Below are 26574 nucleotides of genomic sequence, written 5' to 3' on the forward strand. Positions count from 1 at the left end.
ACCTTGGAGGAACTGAGATCTTATAGGTCGGTAGAGTATACCCTCCTCTTGACAAAGGACACAAAAGTCAAGTAACTGGCTGGGGAAATGCCCAAAAAAAGGAAAAAAAAAACCATAGAAGTTTACTTTCTTGGTGTACAGGTATTTTCTTCCATCTTTTGGATGATGAAGAATAATGCACACCATCAGAAGAAGACATCAAAGTCAAGGCTTCTGTATCCAAAACCTCCAAAAAAAATATGCAGTGGTCTCAGGCCATGGAAGAGTTCAAAAGGATTTTGAAAATCAAGTAAGAAAGGTGAAGGAAAAACTAGAAAGAGAAATGAGAGTGATTTAAGAAAATCTTGAAAAGCAAGTCAACAACCTGCTAAAGGAGACCCCAAAAAATGCTGAAGAAAATAACACCTTTAAAAATAGGCTAACCCAAATGGCAAAAAAAAGTCCAAAAAGCCAGTGAGGAGAAGAATGCTTTAAAAAGCAGAATTAGCCAAATGGAAAAGGAGGTTCAAAAGTTCACTGAAGAAAATATTCTTTAAAAATTAGAATGAAGCAGATGGAAGCTAATGACTTTATGAGAAACCAAGAAATTACAAAACAAAACCAAAAGAATGAAAAAAATAGAATACAATGTGAAATATCTCATTGGAAAAACAACTGACCTGGAAAATAGATCCAGGAGAGAAAATTTAAAAATTATTAGACTACCTGAAAGCCATGGTAAAAAAAAAAAAAAAACAACAACAACAACAACCTAGACATCATCTTTCATGAAATTATCAAGGAAAAACTGTCTTGATACTCTAGAACCAGAGAGTAAAATAAATATTGAATGAATCCACCAATCACCTCCAGAAAGAGATCCCAAAAGGAAAACTCCTAGGAATATTATAACCAAATTCCAGAGTTCCCTGGTCAAGGAGAAAATATTGCAAGCAGCCAGAAAGAAACAATTCAAGTATTGTGGAAATACAGTCAGGATAACACAGGATCTAGCGGCATCTACATTAAGAGATTGAAGGGCTTGGAATATTCCAGAAGTCAAAGAAATTAGGATTAAAACCAAGAATCCCCTACCCAGCAAAACTGAGTATAATACTTCAGGGGAAAAAAAAATGAAATAGAGGACTTTCAAGCATTCTTGATGAAAAGACCAGAGCTGAATAGAAAATTTAATTTTCAAGCACAAGAATCAAGAGAAGCATGAAAAGGTAAACAAGAAAGAGAAATCATAAGGGTCTTACTAAAGTTGAACTGTTTACATTCCTGCATGAAAAGATATTATTTGTAACTTTTGAAACTTTTATCAGTATTTGGGTAGTTGGAGGGATTATATACATATATATAGACAGAGGGCACAGGGTAAGTTGAATGGAAAGGAATGATATCTAAAAAGTCGAAATTAAGGGGTAAAAGAGGAATATATTGGGAAGAGAAAGGGAGATATGAAATGGGGCAAATTATCTCTCATAAAAGAGTCAAGAAAAAGTTTTTTAGTGGAGGGGAAAAAGGGGGAGGTAAGAGGGGAAAAAATGAAGCTTACTCTCATCACATTTGGCTTAAGGAGGGAATAACATGCACACTCAATTTGGTGTGAAAATCTATCTTACACTAGAAGAAAGTAGGGGAGAAGGGAATAAGTGAGGTGGGGGGATGATAGGAGGGAGGGCAAATGGGAGAAGGGAGTAATTAGAAGTAAATGTTTTGGGGGAGGGACAAAGTCAAAAGAGAGAATAGAATAAATGGGGGATAGGGTAAGATGGAGGGACATATAGTTAGTCTTTCACAACATGACTATTATGAAAGTCTTTTGTATGACTCCACATACATGGCCTATATTGGATTACTTGCCTTCTCAGTGGGAATAAGAGGGAGAAAGGGAGAGAAGTTGGAACTCAAAGTGTTGGGAATAAATGTTGAGAATTGTTTTTGCATGCAACTAGGAAATAAGAAATATAGATAACACGGTATAGAAATCTGTCTTGCCCTACAAGAAAAGATAAACGGAGATAAGGGAAGGGAGGGGTGTGATAGAAGGAAGGGAAAATTGAGGGAAGGGGTAATCAGAATGCTTGGTATCTTGGAGTGGGGGAAGGTGATAGAGGGTCAGAAAATTTGGAACTCAAAATCTTGTGGAAATTAATGTTGAAAACTATAAATAAATTTTTGAAAAAAATGGGGTGTGTACAAGAGATGTTTCAAAGTTTAAAATGATACTTAATATGTTTTTACAAACTTTTTGCATAAATTTGAAATCAATTGTTCTTTGAGTGATAGAATTCTCATATAATTCTGTCTAGTCCCTGTGTTTTTTTTTTAATTTGGGTGTTGATTTATAGCTTGTTCTGGTTTTATTGGCCTGTAGTTGGGCAAAAATAGTGTCTGATGTTATCATTTACTTCTTTTACATTTATTGTGAATTCTCTTTTTTCACATTTGATAACTGTTTGGTTTTCCTTAATAGCCAATTTTTTTCTCAGAAAATCCACTTCAAGTTTTATTAATTCAAAAGGGGTTTTTTTTTGCTTTCGTTTTGTTAATTTCTTCTTTGATTTTCAGGATTCCTTTTTGGGTTTTTTTGAGATGTTTAAATTTGTTGTTTTTAGTTGCATGCCCAATTCCTTGATGTCTTTTTTTTTTTCACTTTTTAAGACAAGTGTCTTTAAAAGTCTTTAAAGATACAGAATTTCCCTTAAGGGATATTTTAGCTGCATCCCACAAATTTTAATGTGTTGTCTCAATGTCTGTCATCATCTTTAATGGAATTATCTATTGTTTCTCTGATTTATTAGCCTTCCAGTTCTGTAAGATTAAATTATTTAGTATCCAGTTAGTTATTTTTCATTCTTTCTTCAACAACCTATTTCCTGTGAACAGCCAAGAAAAAAAATTCAAATGTATGTGTATAAACACACACACACACACACACACACACACTCACACTCTCTCCTATCTGCCTTCTTTCTGTTACTTTACATTCTGTCTCCACTGTCTATGACTTTTCACTAGCTGTCCTCCATGCCTAGAATGCTTTAGTTTCTGGTTTCCTTCAAGAGTCAGCTCAAATCCTACCTTCTATATTTAGGAGGGCTTTCCTCATCCTCCCCATTCCTAGTTCCTTCCCTCTGAGATTACCTTTTACCTACTCTTCTATATATCTTATATTTGAATCGTTGTTTGCATGTTGTCTCCCTCATTAAAATGTGATCTCCTTGCACTCATGTTTCCCAGAACTTAGCACAATGATAGTCACATAGTAGGGACTTAATAAATGCTTGTTGACTGACCTAATTCAACTTTAAACCTCTGCACCAGGCAACAAGGTTAGTCTTCAGTACTTTCTTAATAGAACTTTCTTAATAGTACTTAATAGTACTTTCTTAATAGGTCTGGATACCATCCAGAGTTGTAAAAGAAATACAGTTCTTCCTCTGGTGTGATTGAGACATTATACATAAACACTCATATTTTTCTTGTAGGTTTAAATAAATGTTTAACATATGTTTATGGAGTTTAGATTAAGTGGTTATACTGAGAGGATACTAACTCATGATTCAGGATACCTCCTCACAGAGAAATTCTTCTTTTGCTTAAGCTAGATGAGTTCATCATATCATATCTTTATACTAATCTAATTTTCCCTTGCCCCCAAAGCAATTCTTAGTCAATATATCTTGCAAGACTTTCCCCAGTATGTTTTGATTATTTGATTTAAATCCTGTTTACCAAATGAAGCTACTTTTCATAGAGCTAAAGAAACTTTAATTTGCCCTTGACTAAGTGTAGAGGTCAGTTATTAATTTAGTGCATTGTTACATAGGAAAATTGTGAAAATGTGCTCTGACACTTCATGAGATAATGCTAAATGAATTATGTAGTGTTAAATAAAACCCTTTTTAAGTTACTTTAAATTATTCAAAGTTAATTAAAGTATTTTAAGATTTTTATTCTTTAAAAAATATTCTGTTTTAGTTCTACAAGTTAACCTTTTGAATTTTGAACTATTGAGTATTCTTTTTAGAAGAAACATGAGAAATAGTAGTTGGCTTTTTCAGTGGATAATTGGAAGACCAAGTTTCTGTTTGGGCTTTCCCTTCCAAACAGGATTAAAAAGAGGGAACTGTGCCAACATTTATTATTTTCTATAATATATTCTAAAAGATATCATACTTGGTGACATTAGAAATTACAGATATCCTCAGCTCTTGACAAAGTTGCTTCAGTGTTTAAGATGTTAAAAAGAAACCTGAATCCAAAAATCTGAACATAAATCAATATGCACTGATCTGTAATAAATGCAAATACAAAGAAAGATAAGCATAAGATAATTTTTGTAATGAAACAACCAAACATACTGAAACCCAAAAGAATGCTCAAACTATTTAATAAATCTGAGAGAAATAGTTTATGGGAAAAGGGGATTAAGTGTCCCTTCTGGCTGGCCCAAAGATAGAAATGGCAAAGTGAGCTGTTTGCAACATGAAAGATGATTTCTTGGTGCAGTAGAAGATAGATTAGGGGAAAGGGGCTTCAAGACAAAGATGAGTTGGGAAGAGAGTAAGTCACAGTGTCCCTAAGGAGAGAGCTTTATGCAATGTGTTTTCAGAACATGATACCAAGCAGTCATATGTCAAAACATGGATTTCTAGAGTTGGCCATCTTCTGTCGGGGTTCTTTGGATTACATGTTAAGTTCAATGGATACGATATTTATCAGGAAATGACTCTTACATTGATCTTTGAACTTTCCCTCTCTCTCAACTTTTAATTATCCCTTAATTGCCAAATCTGATTGCTTTTCCTCAGTCCTCAAACTTTTTGACTTCTCTCTAGTATTTGATACAGTTGCTTTCCTCCAGGGTGCTTGACTCTTCTACTGTACTTTCTCACTTAATGACCCCTATAGAGATAATACACAGCGGGTTGAGGGGGGAGGGGTGTTTTGTTCTCCTTAGCTCTAATACCATACATCAACTACTTGCTAAACTTTTGAACTGAATGTTCATTAAGCATCTAAAGCTTAACATGTCCAAAACAAAACTCATCATCTTTCCTCTAAAACCCATCCATTTTCTGAACCCCTATATTTCTGTCAAGGCTACCACAGTTCTTTTAGTCACCCAGTTTATGACCTTTCAGTCAGCAGTGAACAAGGCACTTCCTAATGTATCAGACACTGTGCTGTGTTGTGTCATCTTTGACTTCTAGCACATAGTATTCAGTAAATCTTTGTTGATTGGTATGCAAAACACATTTCCTTATCTCCTCTTGCTAACTTCCCATCACTATAGGTAGCTATACTACTCTGCTTCCTCTCAGACTTAAAAACTTAGAGGTGATTTATATTGTACCTGATACCCTTTATATTCTCCCAGATTCAGTCATTTGTCAAGTCCACTGTGTTACTTTTTGTGCTTACCAAACAGCAGTACCCTAGGATTTAGCCTTCAGAACAAATATTCTATTTTTTTTTATTGTTTCCCATATATGTAACTTGTTTCCCAAAAAGATATCATCTTCTTGATGGTAGAGTATGTGTTCCCTAGCAACACTTAACATTTTATTAATATGTAGGTAACATTTAAATACTTGTGGACTTGCTTTCTAAAAACCATCCCTAATAATGAAAATTATAAGATTGAAAATAAACTTTAGTAAGTATTAAATGTCATAGAAATTTGGTACTTAATTATATTCTCCTGGAACTTGGACTGTTAAATTTCCTGTGATGCTGGTTGTTTGAAAGTTCCCCTTAATTGGGGTTTTCTTTCACGTAATTAGAGTGAAAAATTGGGGGACTCATTCTCTTTTGACCACCTAAAAATCTTTTTTTGCTCCAAACAAACAAATTTATTCACTGCCTACTAAACATGCTTTGCACTTTACTGATTCTGGATTTTTTCCTACCATTCCTTCTGACAGGAATGACTTTGTCCTTGCCCTTCTTCTTGACGTGTCTCTATCCTACCTATCCTTTAAGACTTATTCCAGATTCCCCTTCTTCCATGAAATTTTTCTTGGTCCCCCCAGTCTTTCTCTCCCTGCTCTGAACTTTATTAACATCATTGTCCACATAGTTCATTTGGCATTATTGGGAACTACCTTGTGATATCTTTTCTACTGACCTATTAGTCAAAGTTTTTCTTTTATTTCTCTAATTAGATTGTAAACTCATAGATTGTTGGAGATGAAAGGCATCCTAGAGATCATCTCTTGTTCAGATGAGGAAACTAAACCTAAACTTGTATCTGTTTCCTCCAGAAGACTACCCCCTCTGTCATCTGTACCCTCTCACTTATCTTCAGTCTCTCCCTGCGTACTGGCAACTTCATTACTTCTACAAATGTGCCCATTTCTCCCCCATCCTCAGTTAAATCTTCACTTGATCCACCCATCCTCAACTGCTGTTGTCCTGTTCCTCTCCTCCCTTTTGTTTCTAAATTCTTTGAGAAAGTTCTCTATAATTGGTGCCTCTGTTTCTGTTGCTCCCATTTCTGTAATGCTACTTCCAGCCACATCATTCAACTGAAGCTGTTTTCTGCAAAGTTATCAATAGTCTTTCAATTGCCCAATCTAATATCTGTTATCAATATTCATCTTTCTTGATCACTCTGCAGCGTTTGACACTGATGCTTACTTTTCTGGTTCTCCTGTCCAGCTGACTTCTCCTTCTCAGAATCTTTTGCTGAATCCAAGTTATGCCCTCATAACCATATGTGTCCTGGACAACTGTCTTGGGCCCTCTTTGCTGTTTCACTTAAGTGTTCTCATCAGCTCTTGTCGATCCAAGTTACCATATCTATGCGTATGGTCTGCATCTGCATCTCAGATCCCTTTGTCCAGCCCTAGCCTAACTAGTCTCCAGTCTCACATTACCAATTACCTATGGGACACCTCAAACTGGATGTTTCACAGACATTTTTAACTCGTCATCTCCAAAACTAAACTTGTTATCTTTCTCCTCAAACTTTCCCTTCTTCCCGACTTCACTATTTTAAATATACAGTGTCAAAGAGTATCCATTGAATACTAGTATGCCTGCATATTTAGAAAAAAAAATGTATTAATTTGAGTCTGTTGATCAAAGGCAGTTTTGAATATTAAAATTTTGAAAATTGTTGCATTCTAAGTCTTAACAATTACAAGATATAATTACCTATGTTAAGAGAAATTCTGTTATCCACGAATGAAAATCATATATTACTTTAGACTTAAATCATATGAGTACTAAATAGTATTTTGTTTTGAGACTGGCATACCTTTGAGTTTGTCTTGAGATATTAAGGTATAATTGTTATCAGCTGAATTATGAACATAGTTTTATAACTGGCAGCATTTGGCCGTACAAAGAAGGTTATGTTAATGATTCCTCCATTTTTCAGGTTACAAATAGAAGAATCTTCAAAACCTGTAAGATTATCACAGCAGCTGGACAAAGCTGTCACAACTAATTTTAAACCAGTGGCTAATCATCAATACAATGTAAGTTTTGTTAATTTCTTTCTATATTCCAATCTATTTTTGTTCCCATGCCTTATGATAACTGGAAATCTGTTTTAGCTTAACTTTTTTAAACCCAGTGTCCAGATAGGCAGTGTTGATTTTGATACAGAGGGGATACCTTATTCATAGGTTTTTTTAAAGTTCTAAAATATTTATAAATTTATTCTGAACTTAAGCACTCCAAGAAAGTAGCATCTCCACACAGGAAACAAGAGAAAAAAAGGTTTAAATGTGAAATTACAGTTTATATCTCGGAGTAACAATAATCATAATAATGAATTCAACAAATCCAGAGTTCTCTTGTTGATGTTTCCTCCTGAACATCCTTTTGTTCCCTTCTGTGTATCTTTTTAAGTTCTTTAATGACTACCTTTTCTTTTTCTTCTTTAGCATGATTGCTAGTTTCACTCTCCTCTACAAATGAAAAAAGAAAACACAACCTGTCTAGCAAATGATTATAGTCAAGCAAAACAAATCCACCCTTTGGCCATGTTCAGAACTGTTTACGTCTCATTAAAACTGAGTCCATCCCACCTCTCCTTGATCCTCTTGTAGTCTGACTTATTGTATTGATTGGAGTTGTTAAAAGTCTTTCTTGTTTTTCTTCATAATATTGTTGTTACTCTATAAATTGTTCTAACTCTGCTCACTTCACTCTTCATTAAATCATAAAAGTCTTCCCAGGTTTCTCTGAAACCATCTCTTTCATCATTGTTTATAGCACAGTAATATTCCATTACATTCATTTGCCATCATTTGTTCAACCGTTCCCCAATTGACAGGTACCAGCTTTGTTTTTAGGTCCTTTGCTACAACATAGCAGCACTATTCCAGAATGGTTGTATCAGTTAACTACTCCACCACCAGTGCACCACAGTGTCTGTCTTCCCATAGTCACTCCAATAAGTTTTTAGGATTTTTTTCAGTGTCAGACTGATAGGTGTGAGGTGTTTTAACTTGCATTTTATAATACCTTTGTTCATTGCTTTTTAAAAGAAACTACTTAATCAGTTTTATAATGAAAGGTAAATGTTACACCCGAACATTAATGAAAATCTTTCTAGGCACCAACCTACCAATAGAAACTTCCAGCTGATTTATTCTCCAAACATTTTCCTGCTTATTACTTATCTTATCCTACTGCTAACAAATCCCTCTTGTTCTTCTGATTTGCCTAAACAAAAATCTCTCTGTACTTACATTTCTGCCTATCCCTAGTCCCTCCCTCCTTGCTTCTACTCTGAGTTCTGGATCTCCTGGTCTGTGTTTAACCCTTTCCTTTACCTTCTTTCTCACTCTTTAATATTCCTTATAGCTTCTGACCCTAACTGAAACTTGACTTTCTCTTGAAGCTACCATATCCTTTACTGTCCTCTTCAATGGTGGTTCCTTCTCTCATGCCTCCAATACCCAGTATTGAGGCATTTTGCTTCCCACTGCTACTTCCTACTACCTCATGCTCCCTAGGGTTTTAAAAAGGTTATCAGTACATCAGTTTCTCCAACCCTGTATCTTCTGTCTAATTTACATTCTAAGAGAGATTTTCACAAGTAAATACTTAACACCACCCGAAGTTTTTCTTCCTCTAAGTTCTTAAAATAGAAAATCCCTCTCTCCAGTCAGCCTCTTGGCCTTCAACCTTGCCCATTCCATTTTTGGAGCCAATATGTTGATACTTTCTCTTCTGTGTTCAGAATTCCTGGACTCTTTTCTGGTTCTTGCATTATTTGTGTTCATGTGTTTTGGTTTGTAATGTTATTCTGGAGACCTGTGATCCTTAAGTTGTCTCTACACATCCTGTCTTTGACTTTGATTGCTTATATGGCAATCATGAATTTTTAAAAGTTTTATTGATTTTTGCTTCTTTTCTAAATTGTCTTTCATTTCAGTATGTTTCTAATCCCAGTCATTTATTATCCCTTTTGCTTCTTTGGATAGATTCACCAAACCTTTCAGATTTTTCTATTCTGCTCATTTTTGTTGTGCAGGCAATGAATTCTGTCATTTGTTGCCTTTTAACTTCTTTTAAGATTTTTATTTCTCTCTTTAACCATTCAAGGATATCCTGCTATGGTTCCATGCTCTGTGAGAAAATGGAGGAGTTGTCTATTTTATTGAATGTGGTTTAATCTTCTTTTGTTTTGCGGTATTTATTGATATTTGTTGTCATTTAGATGTCTTAGTAGCCATCTTCCTCTCTGTTTTAGTATCTTCTGTTGACTTAACGTACTTGTGTTCTGAGTTTTTAACTAAGTTTCCTTCCTCCTGAGATCTTTGGTAGTCCAAATGAGGTGATATTTGTAAAGCACTTTGCACAGTGTATGGCACGTGGTGGATACTTACTGTTTCTTCTCTTGCCTTCCCATTTCATTTCTTTTTCTAATGTTTCCCCAGTGCTCAGTTTCTGACTCCTTCCCATGTGATGGTATGTCTCTTAGGAACTATATATGAAAACTGTCCCAGCCTCCTCCCACACTGAAGAATTCCCTTTTTACTAGCCTTAGTCCCTACTCTGTAGGGACAGGACTGGTCCTTGCTGGATACCAATCCTTTTTCCTTTCATCATGGTTCAGTTCTGCACACATGCTGGCATCCAGTCAGTTCTTTCTGTTCTTTATGTCTGTGACATAAAACCATAAAATATGACGTGAGCCCTGCCACCCCAACTAGAGCATGTTCATGGTTTCCTTTACCTTTTCCTTCTCCACAAGTGGGTGTGTTGAGTGGAATTCTGTTGCTTGTTACCATTGAAGAAGAGGGTGAGGGCAGGAGCAGGGTATGCTAGCAGCCAGGAAATTGCTGAGTGCCCAAAGTACTTACTGGTGGGAGAGAAGACGGTCCTGAGAGAGTGCATTAAATATTAGCATTTTATGCTGCTAATTCATAAGACTACTAGGCTTCTTGGTTAATTAAAATATTTAAGTGTTTTTGCCAGCCTTAAAGTTCTACATAAGTGCTTCTTGTTACTACTACTACTGCTGCTGCTGCTGCTGCTGCTGCTACTACTACTGCTGCTGCTGCTGCTGCTGCTACTACTACTTCTACTACTACCAATTTCCAAGGCATTGAATGCTGCTAAAGATTATTACTAAACCATTCAGACTGGGTTTCCTACAAACCATGTTGTCTAACTTCAACTGAGCTCTCCTTGGTGCTTAGCATCCTTTTATTCATTGCTAACCCGCTATCTTATTGTTTATTCAGCTGTTCCAAATCTACTTTGCCCTCACATCTTCAGTTTACTGCAAGCCCCTTTCTTATGTTAGGCTTCCCCTTCTGCTTAAGAAGATTAAAATTGATCCTGTGTCATTTATGCACTGATCTTATTTACAAGTAATTAATTTTCTTCTCTACTTGATTCTGTCTCTGTACTTAGTTCAGAGTTCAATTGGCCTATAATGGTAGCCCAAAAGTTTAAAAATCTGGCTTTCTTGCCTCGAGGAATTTTGCTAACCTTGGGGAATGTGTTTGAACAAAAAGGGAGCTATCTTTCTTCCACCAAGCTATCCTTCAAGGATATCTGGTTTGACATTAATTGAGGCAAGCCCAGGCTCATAAATGCTATCTTGCTCAGAGATCTGCCTCGGTTTACTGTTTTGTTAAAATTCAATCATGACATACTTTACTGAGGATATTTATGTTAACTTCTTCATCTTCACCAATTTCCTCCTTTTTCCCACTTCAAAAGAAAAGATGGTCCTTCTCTTTGACAGTGCTAACCTCTCTTCTTATCTAGAGGACTTAGAGAGGGGAGTGAGGTTCCATCCCTTCCTGTTTCTTGCAAAATTGTGTTCTTTCCATCCCACCCTCTCTGCTTCAACTACTGGTCTCTTCTGTACTGCCTACAAATATGCTCCCCTGCCACTAAAAAGTCTTCCTTTACCCTTTCAGTCCCTTGAGTTGTCATCTTGTATTTCTCCTCCTCTTCACTGCTGAACTCCTAGGGGTAATGTTGACTTACTGCTTCCATTTTCCTATGACTCATTCACTTAGTCTTTTACAGTATCTCTTCTCACCCCTCCATTGTACTGAAATTGCTCTTACAGGTCACTGAAAGCCTCTTAATCGTTTTGTGGTGTGTTGTCGTTAGGACTCATTTCTTAAGTTTTTTGCATTATTGACACTGTTAGAACACACACACACATGCACACTTTCCTGTATATGCTGTCTTCCCATGAATTAAATGACAAGATCTCTTAGTTTCCCTACATCTCTTAGTCTTCTTTCTCAGTCTTGTTTGCTACTTTATAATCTTTTTCTTTGTCCTCCAAGTATGAGTTTCCTTCCAAGATACTATCCTCAGCCCTCATCTCTTATTTCCTCCCCATTGGTGATTTCTTCTGTTCTGTAGGTTTACTGAAACCTACTGATCCACACAGTATTCTGTGAAGATGTAGATGACTCTTCAATCTCCATATCTGTCTTTCCTGTAGTTTAGTGTAATTGCTTCCTGACTGCTGTCTCTAGCCATTGTCTCCCTACTTGAATCCATTCTTCATGCAGATGCCAAAATAATCCTCTTAATTAATAAATCAATCATTAGCTTATGGATTTGGAGCTAGTAAGGATCTTAGAGTCATTGGGTCCAACCCCCTTACTTTATGAATGAGGAAACTGAAGCCAGAAAAGGTTCAATGACTCATCACAGACCAAAGATTCAAACCCAGAGCCTCATTTCACTACAGCATGCAACTTCCTTGTTCAGAAACCATCAGGGGCTCCCTCTGCATTTAAGATCAAGTGCAGACTGCTTAACAATCCATGATCTGACTCCAAGAGTCCTTTCCAGACTTATCCTCTTGAGTCTGCTTACCTTCTTTGTCTGCCTCTCTATTAAAAGTTTTTGACTTCTGTCAAAGTTCAACTTACATATTTTTTTTACTCTGAAGCCTTTCCTGTTTTCTCCAGTTGAAAATGTTGTCTCCCTCCTGAAATTTTCCTTGAGTACTTCATCTGGAGTTCTCTTTTGCCTGTCTCAAATCCTGTGCCATATTTATTGTTGTGTGTGCTTTGTCCCCACTTAACTTATATTTTATAGACTCTTCTCCCATCTTTTTTCTCTTCTCTTAACTCCACATCCTTTTTTCTGGGCTCCCATTGATTTTTCAGTGATCGCTTAGTATTTCATCAATCCTATCTGCTAACTCTTTCAGTGCAGTTGATGTATTTGAGCTTAGCCTGAGAATTTTGACTCATCCAGAACCAGCAAGTTTTCTCTTACTTTCTCTTGGGCATCAACTATTAGTCCCATTAACTCTTTTTATTTTGCCTTATCCAGTCCAGAGATGATTATCCTTGACAGAGAAAAGAGAAGCAAAATATCAGCTGAGCAGATCTGCTTTCTTTCTGTCATCTATTATCCCATCCACTTCCAGATAAAATTCCTATCTCTTTTTTATTCTTTCCTTTCCCCTCCCCCCAGTAAAAATATTTCAAAGACTGTTTTATGGAACAATAGTAGGACTTAATCTCACATAGTTCCACAGGATAGACCTAAGATTAATTAGTGGAAATTATGAGGAGGCAAGTTTCAACTCAATAGAAGAACTCAAATTTTACAAATCCTGAATCTAACAAAACCTTGGCAAGACCATTTCCATCTCTAAATTATCCACTATAGCTCCTGTTCTTTACATTTTCTCAGATTGCAGATGGTAAGCAGGTCAGCAATCATATTTGCACCTTCTTTTAGTAGTCTGGGATGTAATTCATCAGGGCCTTGAAACTTGAACGCATTTAAAGGAGTTAAAGTTCACTGTTGTTATCTCCTTCGCTGTTGTGGCCTTCAATTCCAAACCCCCTCACACTCTGAATCAAATGTGTTTGACCTTTCTGCTTTAAGATAAGGATTATTTTCCTTAAGGAGACAGAAACAAAATAGGAGTTAAATAATTCTGCTTCTCTAGGACATGTGAACATTGCACTAAGGTATTTCAAGTAGTAGGTTTATTCTTTCCTCTTCCTATTCCAAACAAACCTTTAAAGCCTTTTTTTTGTCATTAGCATTTTTTGAAATCTTTTTTATTTCAAATTTAGAATTTTTATTTCAATATTATTATTATATATGCTATCTTTTATACATGACCTTTTGAAATCTGAGGTCAGAGATCCTTGAGTTTCTCCCCACATGCAAACTTTTCTTCCTCAGTAAGATAATTTTTTTTAAAGTTTCATTTTTAACAACTGTCCATCCCTTTCAAGGAAGTTTCCTTTTTAAAGGCTCAGATCTTGGGGTCATGCTTATTGAAACTTTTAAAAATCATTTCTGGTGTATATGCCTAGCCTTTCTTTGGCTACAAAACACACACACACTCTCTCTCCCTCTCTCTCTCTTTCTCTCTCTCTCTCTCTCTCTCTCTCTCTCTCTCTCTCTCTCTCTCTCTCTCTCTCTCTCTCTCTCTCTCTCTCTCAGAGTTAGAGAATACTTCAGTGGACATCTAATCCATTACATACCAGTATAACAATTCTTTCTATCACAACCCCCCAACAGGTGACCTCAATCTTCACTTAAAAACCTTCTCCAGTGAGGAAGAACTTACTGCTACTGGAGGCTCTATTTGTAAGAAAGGTTTTTTTCTTATTGAGTTGAAAAATAGTTCAATGCAACTTCCATATTTTTTTTTTCAAGGATTTTGTGCTTTATCAAAGGAATTCAAGTGAAAAACAACACAGTTACAAGTGTATTACATTTTGATAATCTTGGAAGGACAATATTAATATGCACATATACACACAACTAATCAAGAACTACCACAGGATGTTTTAGTCTATGCAGTCAAAGTCTTCTGAAATTCCAAATTTTTTATCAATTTTACTGTTTTCAAATTCAAATTTTCTTTTGGCCCAAGATTTTATAGCAGATATGTTATCAATCCATCTGTTAGCAGCATCCTCGGCTACTTTATTTGCTTGCTATATTTCTTCTACAACTTTGGAATCACTTTTCTTTGTATTTTTCTAATTCAGCCTTTATCTGTTCCTTCTGCTGCCAGAGGGAAGCAAGCTCCTTTGAGAGTGAGGCACTTTCTTCCGTGTCTTGCTGGCCAGTTTTGGCTCTCTTCGTGCTTTGTTGTAAATTCTCTTTCTTCTGATTCCTCTCTGAAAACTGAGTTGATGATGTCTCCAGTTTTTGTTTACTTATATGCAGTGCTTTGCTTGAAAAAGCCCAGAAACAACTAGATATCCCAATCCTCTCAGAGTCCACCATGCCATCATTAGCTAGGCTTTGAAGGACTTCCTTCACTGCAATAGCAGTAATTCCTTTCTCTCTAGGAGCACTCTTCTCCATATCTTTCATCTCGAAAAAGATCTCCATCTTACAAGTTCTCTTATGCTCTCATTGCTTTTTTCTTCAACCATGGTGTGGTCGGAAGCTCCATCTTTTCTCTTAGGTCTGCTCCCTGGGAATGAACCCAATAAATCTGTTCACTCCTCTATGTGACACCCTTAAAACACTTGCATCAAGCAATCAACACTCATTTACTAAGTGCCTAGTATATGCCAGTTGTTGCTGTTTCTGTCATGTCCAACAGAAAATGGGGTTTTCTTGTCAGAGGTACTGGAGTAGTTTGCCATTTCCTTCTCCAGCTCATTTTGCAGGTGAGTAACTGAGGCAGACAGAGTCAAGTGACTTGCCCAGAGTCACGTAGCTAGTGTCAGATTTGAACTCAGGAAGATGAGTCTTCCTGATTACCAGCCCAGTGCTCTATCTACTGTGCCACCGAGCTGCCCATTGTATTCTAGGTTCAAATGGTAGAAATACAAAGAATGAAATAATCTTCACTCCCAAGGAGTTTATAGTGATCGTGTTTCCCCTAAATCTTCTTTGCCTAGCTAAACATCCAAAGTTCCTTCAATCCATTTCTTAGTGCTGCCTGACATCACTTTAGCTTTTTTTTGACACATCACACTCTTGATTCATGTTGAGCTTGCAGTGAAATAAAATCCTCAGATCATTTTCACATGAACTATTTTCTAACTATACTTCCTTTTGTGAAGTAGATTTTTTTAAAAAATTCAGCTTGATATATCCCTGCATTAAATTTCATCTTTAGATTTTACTTTTTTGTTGAGTTGAGATCCTTATCATATTTGGACTCTGTCACCCAATATACCCTTTCAACTGTGTGTGTGTGTATCTGTCTGTGTGTATGCGTGTGTCTATGTAAGTAAGAGAGAGAGAGAATATGAGAATGAATCTGTGAAGTGCATATTATGTGCCAAAAATTGGGGATAGAAATACAAACAAATTTAGTCAGTTGTTGCCCCCAAGGACTTCTGATGAGGGAAACTCATAAAGAAAGGGGTGCTAGGAAGAGGGGGACGATCCTCTTGGGAACATGAGATTAGGAAGTCATGTGGAGGCCTAGTCCCCAACAAGATAAGACAGAAAAGCTCATCACATATCAGAGTACAGGGAGTAGGTATACAGTCCATGTTTCTGCTGAGGTCAAGGTGGTCAGAGAGTTGAGTTAGGATGAGGAGAAATTTACATCAGCTGTAAATTTGACAAGCATTCCTTCTGTGTCTTCAACCAAGTCATATGATAAAACTGTTAAATACAAATGGACCAAGGGGACATCCCTTGGACTCTAAAGAATGCCCTCAAAGTTGACATAATAATTATGGTTGCTTTTTAGGTCCAGCCATTTCATGAGCTCCAGACACACTTAAATTACTACCAGCAGCAGCACCTAAGTGGTAGACTAGATAGAGGGCTGGGCTTGCAGTCAGCAAGACTGGTCAGAGTTTGAATCCTTCCTGAGACATTTCCAAGCTCTGTGACCCCATATTGGAATTGATGGCTCCAGGGTTCCTTCCAGCTCCAAGTCGATAATCCTATAATGATCTGTTCCTTCCACAAAACTATCAGGAGAACATGTATTGTTTTGCTGAAACCTAGGTGTATAGTTCTAGCTATATCATTCCTCCAGTCTGCAAGCTTAGTAATGATGTCAGAAAAAGAAATGAGATTATTGTAGCATGACCTGTTTTGATGATCACTTCTTGTCCATTCTAAATACTCAAAAACTATCCCTTTTTATTATTGGTTTTCTGTGTAATCCAGAAATTAAAGTCAAGCTTGCTAGCCTGAGTTTTCAGACTCTACACTTTTCCTTTTTTGAAAATCAGCTCCTCGGGCTTATACCACCTCTGTCAGCCTTTTTTTTCAATCTTTTATAAGTCACGTCACCCATTGGGCTTAGCAGTCATGGAAGTCAGGTTTTTGCCTTTAGGATATAGTTCATATGACCCCATGTCTTGGAACTTAGGTTTCAGCTCCCTGTTAACCATTTTTGTCCTGTGCATCCAAATCTCCTTGTCAGAGAACACAAGAGTATAATGAGAATCAAAGAGTAATTCCTTTTCTGTTGTTTGTTTTCTTTGCCCTGTATACCCCAGGTACCTAAAGCAGCTCCTCCTCATACAGATATCCCTTTGTTGGTGTTTGGCATTCATTGTCAACCACTACTCACTCCTGACTCTGTTTTCTCTGTCTTCTGCAAATCTCTGCTTAAAATTTGGATTGATTGATTTGCCTTTCCTTTGCTCTTCTACATGGGTCTCTTTAGACACATTCTCCTTTTCTTTCATACTGTAATTGTGTTGATGTCTTGAGAATTTTATTAGAGATTTACATCTCTATGCTCACTTATTTAAAACCATACAGACTACATGAGGTGGGTAGCAACACGAGTATTAACCTTATTTTATAAATGAAGAAATTGGGTCACACAGTCAGCAACAAAGTGTCAGATCTAGCCATAAAACCCAGATCCAGTCTGGCCCTCTCTCCTCCTCTACCACAGTGCCTCCGTGTTTGCTGTTTAACAATGTGCCTTACACTCACCAAACAATATCATTTCTATTTTCTCCCTTTTTATCCTGCCCTGAATATTCTCTTCAGGACTTTTATGGATCCTTATGCAAGTATATCTTTTTAGACAAAATCTATGCTATTCTACCACATCTTCTTTAAAAATTAATTCTTTTGAGCAAATCATATACTTCCATTTTAGTAATCATATCATTTATTCTCTGTTACTGTCATTTTCATTATTACCTGTACTTTGTGTATTGGTTTTGTAGAGAAATGAAGCCAATTCCTATCACATATTTCTTCCTTTGAAAATTATAACTTTTTTAATTGAACATTTTTTCAATTTTCTTTAATTAGATCAGCAAGCCTTCATATTAAGAAATCCAAATTCATTTCTCCAGTTAAAGTTATGGGTCAAGTCTTTTGCCTCTTGTTTTAGGCAAACAGGATTAATACTGATTGTTGCAAGCATTATGTTTTTCTTTAGGGAGGAAGGGAAGTAGAAGGGAAAAAAAATAAATTTTGGTTAATTGAATAAAATTAAGTTGATTTTTGTTAGTTGAAAAAATTAAATGACAAAAAAAATACTGGTTTGGTGTACTTGGATTCATTGGTACTACCAAAAAGATAGGGCCTGTGCTGAAGCTAAATTTTTTCAGTAGGTATAATACATATCCATTAAGAAATATGGTAGCAGGGAGTAATCTGAGGTTCAAGGGAATTAACATCTGTGGGGCTCGTCATCATAAGATGTACAACCAAGGCCTTCCAATTAACAAGGATTCATCATCTTACATTAGAATTTGGTTATATATTAAAGATGTTGAGACTTAGCATTGATCAGGGCAGCATTACATGACATATACCTATATTATTTTTTCCTAACCTATGTCAAGAGAATTTTTAAATGTTTAGTTAGTGTTTTAATTATTTGAGATCCTTTAGGAAGTGGTTTAAGTTAATTTTTTATTACTAATTTCAAATCCCTAATTACAGGATATATCTTAAGTTTTTCATTATCAAAAGAAACTAATTTAATCATTCTGCTATCCCTTCTGACAAACCAAAATGGTGCCTCTGAGAAAATGATCATATAGTAGAAGAATTGTATAGGTCAAAGGGTGGAAAGACCAGTGATCCTTTTCATTTTCTGTAGGCTGTTGTATTACCAGTTCTTCCTTTCAGTTTTCTGTACTATGTCCCAACTCTTTACTGATACTGGAAGTTGTTAATGAACAACAAAATAGAAATGGCTATTTGTATTTTTAGAGAGTGTCTCAAATGTATATGTTCATGTGTTTCATTTTCTAAATAGATTGAATATGAGAAGAAAAAGAAAGAAGATGGAAAGCGAGCTAGAGCTGATAAGCAACAGGTTTTGGACATGTTGTTTTCAGCTTTTGAAAAACATCAGTATTACAACATTAAGGATTTAGTGGACATCACCAAGCAGCCTGTGGTATGTATATGTTCCCACTCATCTTCTTTATGGGACTTCCCCTGAAATATTGTCATGCATTTAAGTGGCACTAGGGAGAGAGAACACGGGAACTATAGATAGGAAGACCTGAATTCACATTTGGCCTCATACATGTCCTAGATGTGGGACCCCAAATCACTTCATCTCTTATTAGCATCAATTTCTTCATCTGCAAAATGGGGATAATGACAACCCTGCAAGGGGGGAGTTCTTAACTACTCTTCAAAACGCTAAATCACTTTATAAATACCAGCTATTCTATATCATAACCATGTAGACAAGTAGTCATAATAGCTGACATTCATATAGCCCTTATTATGAGCCAGGCACTTTTCAAACCACATTCGTAACCTTTTCCAGAGCTGTCTCCAGAATTGTGATGCTACATCTCACTTGGCTTAGAAAGCTCACAATTATGACACATCAGTATTTACATTAATAGCTTATATTTATTTGCTGCTTTACAATTTATCAGAAGTTTTATGTCTACCATCTCATTCGAGCATCACATCTGCCAGTAATGAAGGTGCTGTGGGTGTTGCCCTCATTTATAAGATAAGGAAAACAAAAATTATTAAAATTGATTGAGCTCAAGAAGGACTTTGAAATTATGTTCTATTCAGATTCTTATAGAAGAAATTGAGTATTTTAGTTTGGAAAATAAAAGTCTTGAGATGGAGGACAACATCTTGAAGTAAATGTGAAAAACTGTCTTTCATTATTTGAAGGATTATCACATAGAAGGAAGAATTAGATTTCTTCTGCTTGGACAGAACTAGGAGTGGTGGTGTGGAAGTTCAAGAGAAAGCGATTGAGAGTGCTGTGAACCTCCTTGTAATTCAGGCTACCCAAAAAGATGGATGAGGAGGGCTACTAAGCTACTAGGCATCCTATCAGTTTATCAAGTCAAGAACCTGGGCATAAGAGAAGTGGGAGGAGAAATGGAGGGTGGCAGCTGCCTTCAGGTGTTTGACAGTCTCTCATGGAAAGGAGGGGCTAATAACTTTATTTTGTTCAGCCAGTAAATGGTAGCTCCAAAGAGATAAATACAGACTGGATATCAGAAAAACTTACTGAACCCAAAACAAAAGTTAGCTGCTGCCATTACTATGGTTATTAGTGCTCGATGACCTCAAAATTTAGTTTTCTTTCAATTTGTCAGGCCTGTGCTACCTGTCCTTTGACCACCACCACAAAAAAAGAAACTAGGGGAATTTTGCCTAATTAGCTATCTTGTTCTCAATTGTAAATTTAATTTTGTGCCTCATAGGTACAAGTCATGGTGCTAGGCACTGACAACACAATGATGAAATCAATGTTTCCTGCCCTGAAAAATATTATAATTGATGGTATGGATGAGACTTCTATGTATATACACACACTCACATATATTTTATAGAGAGAGACACTTTATAAGGTGGAATGTTACAGGGCAAAAGAGAGGTTGCTTTTATTGGGGAGGAGGAAGGAGAGAATCAGGGAAAGTTTCAAGGAAAAGGTGACACCTGAGCTGATACTTCAAAGAAGAAAAGGATATTTCAACAAGTTGAAAAGCAAATGCATTGCAGAAATAGAGTTCATTCTGGCGTCTACTCATATATACAGAATCAGGAGAGGATGTCATCAGATTAGGGATCATCCCACAGACATGCTTGTTTCTACCATAGAATACATGAAGGGAAGTAAGGAGAAATTACTGGAAAGATTACAGCTTGGGGCCAGACTGGGGAGTACCTTAAATGCCAGAGTAGAGAGTATGTATTTCATTTTATGTAATGAGTTACCCCCCCCAAGAGTTTTTGAACCAGAGAATTTTTTATTTGTCACACATATGCATTAGGAAAGTTAATTTGACAACTATGTGGTTTCAGATAGGAGAGCCTAAAAGCATGTTATCAGCTAATAATCTCCTATAATTGTCCATATGAAAGGGGGTGAGACTGAAGGAGAAAGGTGACTTTATGTGAGGGGAAAGCAGAAAGTAAGTGGAAAATAAAAGTACAATGTGGCAATATTTGTACCTTTAACCCCCAGAGTAAAGTCTCTTTCTGGCATCTCTAAGAGTTTTATGGAAAGAGTAGTCAGGTGCAGTATAAATTTAAATAATACTACATTTTCAGTGACATAATTCTGTCTGTTGGTTAGTTCTGCTGAACTACTTTTTTTCTTTTTAAAAAATCTATTATAAGGCATGACTCTCTGGGTAGGGAAGGAGAAAGGAATATATTTAGAAATGAAAGTAAGGTTAAAAGATACAAATTTTTCTTCAAAGATGTCTATAATAAGTACTTTTTGTCCATGAGGTAGAGATGACAGCATGTATCTAAATGTAAACACATGTATGTCTCCAGAGGCTTATTTAAATATTTGTAACATTTAAGTCATACCTTTTGGGGATCCATTATTTAAGAAAGAATAACAAATTTCTTGCTAAGGCAAATTATTCTAATTACTATATTTAACCTTAAATTCTGTCATCAGTGGCCCAAACATTCATTTAAGCCTTATCTTTGTCTAAAAGTATAAATAGTCTGCATCTCCAAAGCTTACTCTCAGACCTGTTTAGCTGCTTTTCCCCCCAATTTTCTTTCTTTTCTCTTGTTCCCTCTTTTTTGTTGTTCTTTTAATCCATGTGACTTGCAGTTTCTTTTTCTCATTTTCACTACGAGTGTCTGTCCTCTTCCTTTTTCTTCTCCTTTCACCAGAGGGAAAGTACAGAAACAGTCTATTGGTTTATAGCACCAAAATTCCATTCAGCAACATAAAAATGGTACCAGAGAAAGTAAAAAATTCTGGGGCTGTAAGAAGTTATACGTTTTCTTCAGCGTTAGTGTATTGGGAGGGAACAAGCGTCTGATAGGAATTTTTTAGTTTTTCATAAATCACGCAGAGATTTAAAGATTTTGTAAGTTTAGGGACTCAGGAATTAATTGAACAATTTCATTTTTGTATGTGCTACTTCCGTAGCAAGGAGAGAGCAAATGGTCTTTCCAAGAAGTATAAGCAGCCTCTATCCTGTTAGCATAACTAACATATCCCTTTATTAGGGTCCTGTTTGTATTGACAGATGATCATAGAATTTAAAGCAAGGAGGCACTTTAGAGATCATCTGTAAGTGTCAGACTAAAGGAACATTAATGATAATAAAATATGTGGGATGTCTCTGACAAATTGGATGAAATCTAAGCACCGGTACTTCAGCAGTCTGCCATTTCATAAAAATTGGTACTCTTTCCACTAGCACAGAGCTTGGTTTATCCAGGACTTACTTAATGGAAGGTCTTTTAAGAATTTCTCTGGCTGACAAAGTCATCACCCTGTCCAACCTGGTGATGAGCCACTCTGAATTAACCTTGGCTGTTCTTTAGAAAGCAGACATACCCAGCCCATCCTGGACCATCCTTGAAGCACTTCTGAGGCCTGTCAGAGCATGCCCTCACAACCTTTGAAAAACCAAAACCACTCTGTAGCACAATAGGACATAAGAAAACTTGAGTGGAAGAAATTTAAACATACATGTGAAATTCAGAGAAAATGTTAACTGAGAGAAAGCATGGGTTTTGGTAATACGCAAAGAAGCATGATATGAAAACAAATGCTTAATTAATAATTATTAGATTTATATTATAAAAATAGGAATAAGACAGTAATTAAAACTTCTGAGAAATGATATGTAGTGGAGATTCAGCTGTTCTTGTGGACCTTAGTTCTTTTTAAATTCCAGCTGTTAAAATCAAAGTAGAAATATTCTTCTGATGTGTTAAACTATTTTCAGTGTGCACATGACCTTTTTTTAAAGCAGTTCCCATTCTTGGTATTTACTTCTTTTTTTTTATTAAGTGTATACAGTGTATTGTCACTCTTATTTTGTGCCCTTTGGCACTTCCTTGTGGAAATTGAATTTACTGCTTGATAGAACCAGAAAAATATGTAGGTCACTAATTTTCTCAGGCGTCTTTGATTAATTTATCATAACAAAGATGTTTTTCACTTGAACTTGTTATTTGATCTTCTATTTTTTTTTTTTAAGTCAGCAATCATTTTTTGAGCTCCTGCTTTGAGCCAGGTTCTGTGTGAAGCATTGGGAATACAGATACAAGCAGAAAGACTCCTCACCTTCCAGCTTCTTTCTCTTTGGGAAAACAGCTCATAAGAGGAAGCAGGAGCTTAAGGCAGGGAGAGGGACAAGTTACACAAATGGAGGCAGAACAGAGAAAAAAGTCTGGCTAGTCAGGACTGAGGTCCAGAGGAAAAAAGGAGTGAGTGTAGCTGGCTTGGAAGCAACCAACCAATCACAGAAGAGGCCACAGACAGAGGAATCTGCCTGGATGAGCAGAGGGAAAGAGGATCTGCCACTGGCAGAGTTAAGTGAAATTTGTAACAGTGCCAGATGAAGAGCACAGCCAGACTGGCAGAGAAGTAGGAAGCATTACAGTGTACTCTTCTCCGCAGATTCTTCCTAACAATACATAAGATGTACCAGACCAGATCCTAATGGGGAATTCAGAAAAATCACAGTGAATCCTTTATCTAGTCTGGTTTGGCAGAAGAAGATAGTCTTCAGACGCTTGAGACAGCATAGGGCCAGAAGCAGGCTCCCAGGGAAAGGCTGTGTACTGGAGTGGCAGGACGTCTTGGGCCTCCACCAGGACACTGTAACAGAGATAGGTGTCGACTGGCAGCTTTGGTTCCTCCAACCCAGTCCTGGGTCACAGAACCAGGGCAGAGTGAGGACACAGCAGGGGCCTTCCTGAGGAGGGAGGCGCTGGGTAGTACATGGAGGAAGGAGCAAGTTCAGAAGCCAGCAGCAGCAGCAGCAGGGGAATGTCTCAGACTTAAGGCTCAAAGCAGGGTCTCACTTCCAACATCTAGGCCAGCCTGCAGAGGAGTAACCAGGGCAGGAATACTAGACCAAAGAGATCCTACAATTCTACTGCTCTGAACCAATAGAGCTTTCCAGTTGGCTCAGAGGGGCAAAGAACAGCAGGAGCCTGCTCTCAGACCCAACCCAGGTCAGGAATTTGCAGAGCTCCAAAGAGGAAGGCAGCAGTCAGACTTTTCCCTGAAAGCTTACAGGTCCCCAACTTGTCCCTGAGATCCTGGACTAACACCATATTCATTGCCCTAAGAAAGCAGCAGTAAGACCAGCTCACACCTCTCCTCCAGAAGCACTGCCCAGCTGAGCACTAACCTCAGGTGTGGAGTCAGAATGGTCAGACAAAAGGAAGCCCACTGCAGTGAGCTAATGTGGCAGGGATGACCCCAAATCATGTACAAGCGATACCTCAGAGAAAAGCACAACCTGAGCACAAGCTCAATTAGAATTCTTAAAAGAAAGAAAACAAGAATTTTGTTGGGGCTTTTAAAGTTTTTTTTTAATGTTTTTATAAATGGAATGAGAGCACTTGAGGAAAAAATGGAAAAGAAATGAAAAATTAGAAAGGTTATTAGCAACATGGCATGAGATATTACCCTTGCCCAAGCAACAAACTCCCTGAAAATTCAAATGGACTAACTAGAAGTCAGTAACTCCTTGAGGCAACAAGAAATATTAAAAATAAAATCAAAAGACTGAAAAAAAATAGAGAAAAATATAAGGTATCTCATAGTAAAAACAGCTGACTTAGAAAACAGATTGAAGAGAAAAAAAATTAAGAATCATTAAACTATCTGAATACCATGAACTTAAAACACAGTATTCCAGAAGACATATATAGACTTACAACTCAGAATAAATTATCCAGCAAAACTGAGTATAATTCTAGGGGACAGAAAAGCATGTTTGAGAGAATCTTAGGGGTTACTGAATTGAGTAAGATTTTGAAGAAATTACTACCTTTTTCTGATTAAATTCTATTCTGTATCATCCCACTGTATATTAAAAAGTTAATCAAATGGTTATGGCCCTATTTAAGAAACTGTCAGGAAATCAGGTTTAAAAAACAGCTTCTGGTACACTCTTCAAACTGACTATGATTTGAAACAGCATTTACAAGGAAGGGGATGGGATATGTGAAAATTATTTCATCACATGGTTGTCGGGAACTCATGAATGAAAGAGATGGACCCAGGGAAGAGTGTGACATGAGTCCTTGATCTTTCTTTATTTCCTTTTTCTGTCTCTTCTCTCCCTCTCTCCCTCCCCCTCAAAGTAGAAGGGCAACAGCTACTCATTGATCTGATTTCATCAGTGATAAGTGTAGCACCAGTGTGATGCCCACAGCACCCACTATGGATATGCATGTGTATTTCCAGGATAAATTCGCAAAATATAAACTATCTTCATCAAAGACAAAACCAAGGTATTTATTCAGATACCAGAAAGCCAGTTCCGCTATGATAACAACCAAGTTTGTACACATCACCAATAAGGGAGCTGGCCTTCCTTCTGCCAGACCTCCCCACAAAGAAGATCCTTTAAGGCAAAATAACTGCCTCTCACTCACACTAGCCTCTCTGCTCTGCTTGCTCTCTCTCTCTCAGCTCTGCCTCGCTCTTCTACTGCACCCATTCAGCAACCTCCTCCCACCATCGGTTCCATGTGACTCATGCTGTGGGTTAGGCCAAAGCTCAAAACAGGTCACATGGGTCTATTAACAGGCAGGGAAGACCTTCAAATTCTCTTACCATTACAATAAGTAAGGAAGCTTTCATTTGCTTTGTTTCTGAACTGGGCTGGTTTTTCTTTTCCCTGGTAACCAGGTGGCCCACCTGTACTACTGAGGCTCACCTTATTGGTCACCGACTTAGTGAGGGCACCCAGTAGCAGACATTATAGGCCAACACCACAAGAACCACTTGTGTTTCTGCCATAAAGGGGACAGCTTGGCAGGGAGGGGGGAGGCTGTAATACTTGACTTTAGAAAGCCAAATACACTCTTTAGATGCAGGAATTAAAGGGGTTACTTAAGGGATACAAAATAACCAGAATTTAAACAACAGGTTCTGTATAAAAGTAAGCTGATACTAAAGACTTCTTTTGAAAATAAGCCCCTAACTAGGAGAAAGCAGAGAACCATTTTCATACATTCCAGAAGGCTTCTGAACCAACGACAAGATTTAGATTAAGTTCTACTTACCTCTGTTAAGGATAGTCAATTAAATTGTGATCAGTGAGTTTAAATTTAGGGGAAAAAAATATTTGTATATATGTTTTTAATATTTCTTTTAATTTTGCTCTATGCTATGTCTCTCTGTTGAATTTTTCAGCCACCACTCAAAAAGATTATATACAGTGCTATCCCAGAGGGTTTAAATTTGTATCAGTAAAGGACCTAATCACATTATAGGCTTGTATTAGTGAAATATTGTATCACCTTGTGCAATCAGAAAGTCAACTGCATAGCTATTTTAATAAAGTATTATATTCTTGTAGAAAAAAATGTCGATTGAATTAGAATTATCATATGCATCCTAGAATCCTCAGTGTTCAGGCAGGGGCAATACATGAAACAGGTACGACCTAATAAAATTGAAAGTAACCATGTGTCAACATTATAACTGGTTTTCAAATAACATTGAGCCACAAAAATGCTATTTAATCTGAAAAATACCATTACCAGTATCATCTACTGTCCCATCTTCCTGTTTCCATTTCTAGATATATGCTGATTCTTATTAAATTGCCCTGGCTTTTTAGGGGAATTTTTTTGGGGGGAGGAGTGCATTAACATTTGGACTGGAACTTATTTTCATGCCTGGTATGAAAATTATTTCAGAAAAGAATCAATGCTCCTTTCAGTAGGCTTTCCAAAATAATCTATCATGCTCTGCAG

The 26574-nt window shown here is 36.9% G+C and overlaps 1 protein-coding gene and 1 pseudogene across 2 annotated transcripts in view; one reads left to right on the forward strand and one right to left on the reverse strand.

Annotated features, from left to right (window-relative positions):
• GTF2F2 (general transcription factor IIF subunit 2) overlaps nucleotides 1-26574 on the forward strand; it is a 161661-nt gene that overhangs the window by 127068 nt on the left and 8019 nt on the right. For both annotated transcript variants that reach the window (XM_072617189.1, XM_072617190.1), the window contains 2 exons: nucleotides 7379-7478; nucleotides 18635-18778. In XM_072617189.1, coding sequence (XP_072473290.1) covers nucleotides 7379-7478; nucleotides 18635-18778 — 244 coding nt within the window. The remainder of the gene's footprint in view (nucleotides 1-7378; nucleotides 7479-18634; nucleotides 18779-26574) is intronic.
• Nucleotides 14262-14814, reverse strand: LOC140510870 (meiotic nuclear division protein 1 homolog; annotated as a pseudogene).

The sequence above is a fragment of the Notamacropus eugenii genome, chromosome 6 (assembly GCF_028372415.1).
Source record: "Notamacropus eugenii isolate mMacEug1 chromosome 6, mMacEug1.pri_v2, whole genome shotgun sequence".
NCBI classification, from domain to species: Eukaryota; Metazoa; Chordata; class Mammalia; order Diprotodontia; family Macropodidae; genus Notamacropus; species Notamacropus eugenii.